This window comes from Solanum tuberosum, unplaced genomic scaffold (genome assembly GCF_000226075.1).
Source record: "Solanum tuberosum cultivar DM 1-3 516 R44 unplaced genomic scaffold, SolTub_3.0 scf00136, whole genome shotgun sequence".
NCBI classification, from domain to species: domain Eukaryota; kingdom Viridiplantae; phylum Streptophyta; class Magnoliopsida; order Solanales; family Solanaceae; genus Solanum; species Solanum tuberosum.
In genome coordinates this window covers 1,476,838-1,486,966 of record NW_006239061.1, presented here as the reverse complement: position 1 = coordinate 1,486,966, position 10,129 = coordinate 1,476,838, and the positions used below count along the sequence as shown (strand labels likewise).

At 31.7% G+C, this 10,129-nt stretch overlaps 1 protein-coding gene across 1 annotated transcript; it reads left to right on the top strand.

The window, feature by feature from the left end:
* The first annotated feature begins 5,324 nt into the window (after positions 1–5,324).
* Positions 5,325–10,040, top strand: LOC102599072 (pinin). Its single transcript, XM_015310664.1, has 10 exons — positions 5,325–5,472; positions 5,549–5,668; positions 5,765–5,830; positions 6,070–6,234; positions 6,367–6,480; positions 7,254–7,325; positions 8,216–8,299; positions 8,407–8,507; positions 8,953–9,037; positions 9,403–10,040. The coding sequence occupies exons 1-10, from the start codon at positions 5,395–5,397 to the stop codon at positions 9,778–9,780; spliced, it is 1,263 nt and encodes a 420-aa protein (XP_015166150.1). The 5' UTR covers positions 5,325–5,394; the 3' UTR covers positions 9,781–10,040.
* The last annotated feature ends 89 nt before the right edge of the window (positions 10,041–10,129 follow it).

The following is a 10,129-nucleotide window of genomic DNA, read 5'->3' as shown; positions in this document are numbered from 1 at the left end:
ATAACTGATTTATGTTGCTGACCCACAATATGCTCTTCCTTATTATTATTTGTATAATTCTCCTTAAAATTTTGATGCACCAAAATCTATTGGGTAAAAAGAATTTCTATTTCTTTTATCAATAAGTAAAATAGTACTTCTAACATGTTATTAAAATTTCATTTGTTTTGTATAACACAAAGTAATAATAGATAAAATATAGTAAATTAATACTCTATCGAGTGTAGTCCTATCAGTGAGAAATTCAATATCAAGAGGATCACCATTAGTGGGAGATTTAGCACCTAGATAGGTAAAAATTGGATAACTTTAGTTGGAACTTTATTCTTTGAATTTTATGGGATTTTAAAGTCTCTAACACTATATGATTTTAAATTTACATCTTAAGTTGTATAAAAATGTGTTTGATAGGTTGAGAAGGTGTCATGACTTGAAATCAACGACATAATTTGTTCTTTTGTTGAGTTGGCTAAAGAAGAGTCGAAACTATGTTTTGTACTTATCATAAACAACTAATAAACCTTGGTGAATCAAGGGACAATAAAAAATGTACAATTATTTTAATTCATTTTAAATTAAATTTTTTAAGATATGTTATTATTTAATTAGACCCACTATAATTATCTTTAGATCTAATCATTAACTTCAATAGGTACTCTAAACTTGCTTAACTATTGCCTTCAATTTAATTGATTCATTTAAAAGGAAAAAACATTTTTTGGATAGTAAAAACAATTGTTTTTAACGACTTATTTGAGTTGAGTTTTTATGCTCTCAAATTGATACGTCATATTCTTTCTTTTTTTCATAAAGAAATTTTGTATCACTTGCTGACAACAAAGAAGTATAAATTCACCTTAATTATGTTATATTTTTGAGATGATTGTATCTAATTATGATGTTTGAAGATATTGAAATATTATTTGATAATTTTTTAATTAAATAATAATAATAAAAATAATAATAATACTAATAGTAATAGTAATAATAATAATTATTATTATTATATTATGTCAAGAATTTGATTATTGTAGACCATTATAGCAAATTAGGACTTTTTTATACGATGTGTCATTTCCAAAAGCATTATAATTAATTGTTTTTAAAATATTTAAATTTGTAAAACTAATTTGCCTATTTTCTCAAGCACATAGCCTATCCTCCAATTGCAAATCAGATTATCTCTAAAAATGAATGCATTTAAAATTAATATTTTATTAATTAAATATAAAAGGTTTAAAACATCTATAAATTAATGAGCAACTTTCACATATAGCAAACACAAAATTCATATCTGTATGTTATAGCAAAGTTTGCATAATTGTGCTCCATAGCAAACATGCTATGACTAGGCTATTTCGCTATACATATATACAAAAGAAGCAATTGTATAATTCGCTGGCTCCTCTTCAGATTTGTATAATTTCGCTGGCAGGCCATTTGTATAAATTGTTGTCAGCCTCTCGTTTGTATAAATCGTTGAGAGTCTCTCAATTTAATTTTATGTGTTTGTATATCTGTATAAAATTTGATTTTATATACAATTGAATCGAAATAAAACGTTTGTATATCAAATATTGTTCTCTCTCTCGCTTTATACAAACATAAATTATACATTGTATTTTGTATAATTTGTGTTTGTATAAAGCGAGAAAGAGAGAAATGCAAAAGAGAACTAGACAGGAGAATATTTGAATTGTATAATTATAAGTGTATAGGACGAAGATATATGTATTTGTATGTGTATATACAATTTTCTCTCGCTTTATACAAACTGAAACACAATTTATACATTTCTATTTGTATAAAGCGAGAGAGGCGAGCGACAGAGAGAGAGAGCGAGAGAGGGAGAGTTTGAGGGAGAGAGGCGACTGGCAAACAGTTTGCTACAGGGCACAATTAAATCAAAGTGTGGTTATACCATTTAATTTGAATTAATTGTTTGCCATTATGTACAATTATCCCTAAATTAATTGATAAGTAAAGATTAGTTCAACTACACTTCTTTTTATAGATAAGGTGGTTTGTAACTATCCTTTTAATCTCAACATTAAAGGTTTTTCTTTAAAAAATCTATGTAGAAATTACATTATGGACAAAATTCTAATAATCCATGAGAAATATGATAAGATTTTATTAGTTTAAAATACAATTGATTTTATGCATCTTTATATTTAAAACAATGTTCCAAAAAAAGAGAAAATAATACTAAGTAAAAGATATATTATATATATACGCTCAATAATAATTCATATTAGTCATTGTTAAATTAAAAAAATATTCATTTTAAAATATCCGCGCAACACGCAGGCACGTATACTAGTAAGATATAATTAGTGAAAAGAATACCCTAAAGAAAATATGTTTGTATAGTACATATTTAACAGGTAATTGTTGAACATGAAAAAAGAAAAACAACTTTAAAAAAAATTTGACCGCCAAACAAATACAATATATATTTTATTTCAAACTTATTTCTGAAATATTTTACTTCATCCTATTAAGCTTATTTTATCCCGCCTAATCTTAAGATAATTTAGTCGGCGAACCAACATATGGTCTCAAATTTGTAGATATAACCAAAAGCCCAATACCGAAGATGTTTGGGTAATTACTGGCCCAATTGGCCCAACATATAACAGATGCTAAAAAACGGAAATTATACGCTAGTCTTTAATTTTCAGCTTGTAAGATACAATTTCCATAAATTTTAAATATTATCCAAATCTTTTTCTTTAAAGTATTGTATAATAGGAATATGTTTTTTAATCTATAAGTGGCCCTTTTTACTTATGCACCATTTTAATAAAACACTCAAATCTTAGAACTTTGAGTGTGAGTGTTATACTGTTAAAAAGAACTACATTATATGAAAGAAGATCCAATCAAATTTAGTATTTATTACAAATAAAGTAAGTTTTGAGTGGGAGAATTATACATTTAACTATTTCAGCTCTCAACAGAATACCAAAGCATCTAACATTAATCTAAGTAAAACTTACTAAAACAAAATGTCTTTTTTTTTTAATTAACTAATTCTAAAATTGGCAGCGAATAAAAGTTATTCTTTAATAAAACTATATTAATATTAAATATATAAAATAAAGGCTATGAAAGAGCGGTAGTGAAATTTAACATAACTAATACAATTTTCCATGTGTATAAACTTTATTTTACTGTAATTAATTTAGAAACTTAAAGATGTTGATAAGTACTAAAATAAATCAAATGATATACAAATACAATCTTAAAATTGATTATTTCAATCGTTTTACCCTGTCATTGATATCAATTGAAATGCTTTCAAAAAATTTAACTATTAAAAAGTTATATAATTGTGTCAAACGACTAGTTCTATTTGGTTTTTGCCTTTTTCCTTATACATCATCTACTTTGTCTGTATATAAAATTTGATTCCCTAATTGATTTTTTCACGATACAATGAAAAATACTTCAAAATTAAATGATTTTTGCATGTCTGTGATTTTTATTTGTCAATTATTTTGTGAAATTGTTCGCTTTTCTGAAATAACTTTTAACAAGTATCTGCAATCTTCCATAATTGTCATTACCCTTACAATGACATTGTATATTGTTTTGTTCAATAAGTTTAACAATAATACGCAACATGTTTTCACGCATTTGTTAGGGAGCGTTTTACCTTCTGTGGGACTTCTCGATGTGAATCCGGATTTAGTCGAGCTTCAATTTGGATATCGAACACCTGATGGAAACCAAAAAAATAAAAATTATATCTCATTGCTTTTGCTAATGAATTGTAACTCTTATTTGATGCTCCAAAATTTAGTGATGAGACTTGATATAAACATTGTCTTACCTGAATATTTCAATACTCATTTTTTAAGCATATCTAAAATATCTGCCAAAAACATCTGTATTATGAATTTTATCACTGCCAGTGATATCTAATTTAAGTTATTTGGTAAAGAAATTAAACAATTCATTTAACTTTTCTTTATATTGAAGTTTGTCGAGGAAATACCTCAACAATTCCCCTACTATAATTACTCAAGGGTGTGTTTGGTAGGGAGAAAAATATTTTTAATTTTTTTTTTCATATTCAAATTTCTTAAAATAAGGAAAGTGACTTTTCTAATGAAAGTAAAAAAAAAGGGAAAAGGGTCTGAAAAATATTTCAACTTTGTCCGAAATTGTTGTTACGATATCAAACTTTATGAAGGACCTTTTACCCCCTACATTATTTAATAGTGTATTTTAAAGGTATATATGTGCCCACATGGACATGTTACTATTTATTATGATGTAATTTTTATGATGTCCATGTGGGCAAATATATACCTTTAAAATACACTATTAAATAGTGCAGGGGTAAAAGGTCCTTTCTAAAGTTCGGTATTGTTACAACAATTTCGGTCAAAGTTCGAATATATTTAAGACATTTTTCCCTAAAAAAAACAAGTTGTATATGTGAAATTCTAAGTTTATTATCTACTCTTCACTCCCTCCAATCCTCATCCGGTCATCCCCGACCTTACCACCCTTGAACCCCTTAGCCATCTCTATCCGCTTTCATAACTTTTTATTAGATAACATATAAATGTTTTTGAATTATTTTTTCTTGCTTACTTATCAGACATTAGAAATAAGTAATAGATCCACTTATTTTTCAAAAAAAATAATTTAGGTAATTATTTTTCACGGAAAATATTTTCCTTCTTACCAAACACGCCCTTATGGTCCGTTTAACAGCTAGATAAGATCCAAGTTATTCATGTATTATTTTTTATAACTTATACAAAATTCAATAGGTAAATAGCAAATACATTATTTACATAGTATAAAATTAATACGACGTTTTATTGACAATTTAGAAACCAACATAATTAATACATGAATAAGTTATGAGGAAATCTATATGTTATTTTATGCAGGATATAAGATGAAATAACTAACATATGTATAATTAATAATACATAAATAACTAATACTTATCTAACTAATATCTGCATAAAATAATACTCCCTCCGTTTCAAAAAGAGTGACCTAGTTTGACTTGTCATGAAGTTTAAGAAAATAAAGAAGACTTTTGAATCTTGTGCTCCTAAATTAAAGTTATGTCAAATGTATAAAATTGCCCTAATCTTGTGGTATTAAACATGTCACGTGTAAAGATGAAAGTAAAATATTACCAAAAAGGAAAAAAGATCATTCTTTTTTAAACAAACTAAAAAGGAACGGAAGTTATTATTTTTTAAAAGGAGGGAGTACCTAAATTCATAAGTCATAACAAAACCGAACCGGTTCACGTGTCAATTTGTTGTAGTGCTATACCGGCTCGATCATTCGCTGGTCCGAGTTTTCAGAGGTTTTAATAAAGGGAGAGACAGTGAAGAAAACTCAAAGCCCTAAAAGATGGCGAGCGGCGTAGTGGAGAAGACGGAGGAAGAGCTTCGCAAAGAACTCTTTGAACTCAATAGGCAACAACGCGAGGTCTGTTCTTTATCTTTCTATATGCCATACAATTTTCTAGGTTTTTTTTGTAACTTTTATACTATTGGTTAACTAGATTACTGAGCGGCTTAAGGATCCAAGAGGTCTTCGCCGCGGTGGATTCTCCGGCGGCGGTGGCGGAGGTCCACGGAATTTTGTTGCCAATGGTGGTCGCCAACGCGGCGTTGTTAGACCTGTAAGTTCTCTTTGTATGTTTTGAGAGGAAGCTTCTTGTAATTTACGTCCTTTTTTGGTTATTGAGTTTGGTGTTAATTGTTAATTGGCTCTTTAGGCGGAGAGGAATGATGCAGAGGATCAGCCAGCACCTAAAAGGCGTATTTCTTCTGCTGTTGTGAAGGTGAACACTGAAAATTCAATAATTCTCCCCTGAGGAATTCGTGTGTTTAGAACTAGAACTACAAATTTGCTTAAAGAAACAAGCTGGAATGAAATTGAACGGAATGAATATGGAAAATTCATAGCCAAATCATAGTTTGTGCAGGATTAAGGCTATTTTGTCGTTGTTGTTGTTGTCGTTTGTTGTTTTTCCAAATAGAGTAAAAATCTTATTTTTTGTATATTGGTTTATGGATTCAGATTGAAGAGGGGGAGATTGCTGAGGATGTATCCGGAGCACCAAGGGATGCAAATAAGGAAGAGTCAATTGTGGAGGCAAGCCCAAGGGAGGCACCTGCCAACCAGAATGAAAGAAAGCCATCCAATTGGCTCCGGAGAGATGGCTATCAAAGGCCATCCAAAATGGTAAATATGGATGGTAACCTTTTGGGGGGCCACATCTTCTTTTTATTAGTCCTCGTACTTTTCATAAAGATAATGGTGTGTTTCTGCACCTTAGAGACATTGATATTCATTTGCTTTGAATAATTTGTGTAGGATTTTGATATACCTCCACCAGAGCCTGTGCCTAGAGTGTTACCCAAAAACGAGGATCCTAAATTGGTTAGTAGGAATAAGAGAATGTTGGGGCAGCTGCTGGGGACCTTGGAGGTGAGTACAAAGTTCTTTGTCATGGGTTTTATTTATGTATTTTGAACCTATAGCTGCTTCATAGGTGCCAATCTGGTTTCTTTAATAGTTGAACTGCTATAAAATTCCATCTCCTGGAGATATGCTTGTGCTTAATTTCCTAAGTTGAAGAACAAGCTATCCAAATAATTTTGTCAAGGCAACATCAGAATAGTGCTCAATCACCTAAACCAGAAAAGCGGTATTGAAATTCTTTTCTCAGGAAAGTTGTTGATAATTGTATAACCAAAGAAAGTGTTTCTTGCAGCACATACAAAATAAATCTATTTCCGTCACTGAAAAGAGGTAGAGATATGGTGTTATAACTTATAGATCTCCCGGATATTATCACTTAAGCTTGAATTGTCAGTTAAAGACTAACGAGGGACTTGATATTCAAACTCTGATGCTATAAAGAAGAAAAACTATTGAAAGAGAATTATAAATTTGATGTCCAAATAAGGTGTTCAAGTGCTTTCAAGGGATTGGTAAACCATCTTAATGACTTCATTTTTGTTTAATGTTGCTCCTCATATGTGTCTAGGTCCTCTAGGAGAAAACTTTTGGAATTAGTCAAGAAACTGTTTTAAGCATCTTTTCGTTCTACATTGATCAGTTTGATAATATTTCCTTGAAAGATAATTCTCAATTTAGAACCCTCAGTAATTCAGTTGTACAATCGTTAGTTTCTGTTTGGCACGGTGACACTTAACTCACCTACCCTTGCTCTGATTATATGTGTGGAATGTTTTCAGAAATTCCGGAAAGAAGACATGCAGCTTTCAGGGACTGAGGCTTACATGCGGAGGTCAGATTCTTTGAAAAGGGTGAGTACTCAGATCTTATATTGTTGTATTAACTCTGGTTGAATGTTTTTATTGCTAACATATAACTTCATTGGAGGATGTACTTTTTATTTCTATTTCTACTGTACTTCATTACTTCTACTTTTATTTTGTATAATGTTGACTTAAGATGAGCATTTATAGTAGATATTGTGACATGCTCACTGAGGATTTATACGACTGACCCCAACTTGAGTTTGAGATTGAGGTGTAGTAGAGTATTTCCGACTTTATTGGAGGATAAAAATTATCGGGTAATGAAATTATATGAGTTTGAGTGTGTGGCCTAATGATTTGGTTGGAGCTTGAGTTAATATTTGAATTTTGAACTTTAGTCAGGAAAATTTGAGTTGACATAGGAATGTACAGGGATTAACCTACAGATGAAATTGGTTCTCACTTTTGTAATCGTTGAACTTTATAATTTGAGGATTATTCTGATGAATTTGGTTTTTTAGTTATGTTATATTTGAATATTTTCATTTTTATGAATCCCCAAGAATCTTGAGACATCTATACCTGTGGGATTTCACTGGGTATGTTGTTGATACTATACCTGTTGAAAACATTTCTTTAATAGGTGGATGTGGTCTCTGGTGTATTGTATGTTTTCTTCAACCAATAGTTTTTATCATCATGGTTTTGACTACGTCTGCACTTGAAAATGAATATATGAATGAGTACATGCTTTCTCTTACAGTCCACACCAGCTATTCTACGAGTGCATTTTTTCTCATACAATCTACACCAACTATTTTCCCATTCCCTCCTCCCCCCTCAAAAAGTTTGAAAGAACTGAAGAAAGAAACAGTTGTTCTAATGATCATAAACCTTAGCCTAGAGAAGTACTTTTGACATCAAAATAATGCCAGGCTGAGCAAAGGGCGCGCGAAGACAGTGAGAAATTAAGACAACAAGAGCGGGAGCAGCTTGATGAAAAGCTGAAAAGAGATCTGGTGTGTCTCAGTTTAACATTTTCAGCTATTCTTGCAATGAACTTCTGTGGTAAATCCTAATAAGTAATATGAGAAATGTAACTCCCAACTCTTGTCTCTGTGTTAAGACTCTTCGAGCACGTCTTGCTGCTAAAGCTGAGGAGAAGAGGCTGGAATTGCTGTTTCTTCGGTGGAGTGAGCACCACAAAAAACTAGCCAATTTTATAAGGTATGTTGTGTTAGCTACATCAAATATTAATTCCTGATGCAACCAGCAATGAAGCTTGTTCTACATGACCTGCTTGAAAAAGCACCTGTATGAGATGTATTCCATTTTTATTTCGAGTTTTTGAGATCATTAAAAGTTCATTTGAAATGTTTCGGGATCAGTCTCTTTTATTCTGCTGTCTACGTCTGCACTATTTTAGATCTGTGAGCAGTGAATTTATCGTGTTAATTTTAGGATTCTTATTTTGCAGGTTATTTCTTATTTCGGTCCAAATGTCCATATTCCAATTTTATTGACGCGAAGATAAGTTTCTGTTCATGTACAGAATGTTGAAGCTGTTAAATGACTGCAAAATCCCTCTTTGCAGCAGTGTAGGCTGATCAGTTATCTATCCTGGTAACAGTTCATAACTTCTCTTTATATTTTTTGGCTGTGTTAATTTCAGGACCAAAGCCGAGCCACCGATCTTTTATTCTTTTGCCAAACCATTGGAAGAAGATCCAACCTTACTTGAGCAGAGAAAAGATCAGGTAACTATCAAGCTGCACGCATTCAATTGTGTTATATACGACTGAAATATACTTCCAAATGGATAGAAAATTGAAAATCCACAATGGATGGGTTGTACACAGAAAAATTACTTGTTGAGGTGGCACTTGGCAGAGAATTATGTTTATTTAACCCTGAAGCTTTTGGTAGTGTGAGTTTCTCTGGGAATGCGCTTGTGTTTGTGGATAGGGGGAGGGGGGAGTACTGAATGCAGTGGTGTGAATTCTATAGTTGACTGAGCATGTGAGACTACAGTGTTAAAAATACATCGAATAGCCTCAGGACTTGTTGATTTGGTGGACATGTGTTATGCTGACATATCACTTAATTTTTTTGTTCTTTTCAGATATTCGAGGAATGGAAAGCTGCAAGGAGAGAGGAATTGTCGCAATACCAGAAAAAAATTGCTGAACAAAATGTTGCAAAAGCTGAGGAGGAATGGAAAACTATTTTAGAAAGGAGAGCCAACAAAAATGTAGCAAACCTTCAAGAGACGATGGACAAAGAGCTAGAGACTCATAGGCTTGAGCGTGGACCCAAGACTCGAAAGATTCCCGGTGTCAGCAACAACGAAGATGAGGATGTTGAGGATATCAATGTTGCGGAGGATGATATGATGGATGATGTGCTTGAAGTGGATGAGAATAACCAGAGGAGTGATGAAAATGTAAAAGTTGAAGCAGGCAATGGTAGTCCACAGATTGATAACAATGATGAGCAGTAGATATGGATCTTTCATCTCCTTGAAGGTTTAGTCAGGATATGGCAAAAGCATCTTTGTGGGTCAAATGGGCTTTTGTAAGAAATGGTGTTTTGTGTTTGGTTTTGTTTGGCTGGCTTTTGTGGCAGCTATATGTCATGCTGAGCTCGGCTATGAGGATTACTCTTATTTATGTTAAACCTTCCAATTTTGTTGTATCAGCTGAATGTCTTATTCGTAGTATTTATCAGTAAGAAAAAGAAAAGTTTGTTGCTTCTCTCAAACACACACACCTATATTTGAATGTTTTATTTGTACTCTTGTGTGAGGTTTATTGACCAAGGTTGAGATTCAGTATGGAGTTGTTTGCTGG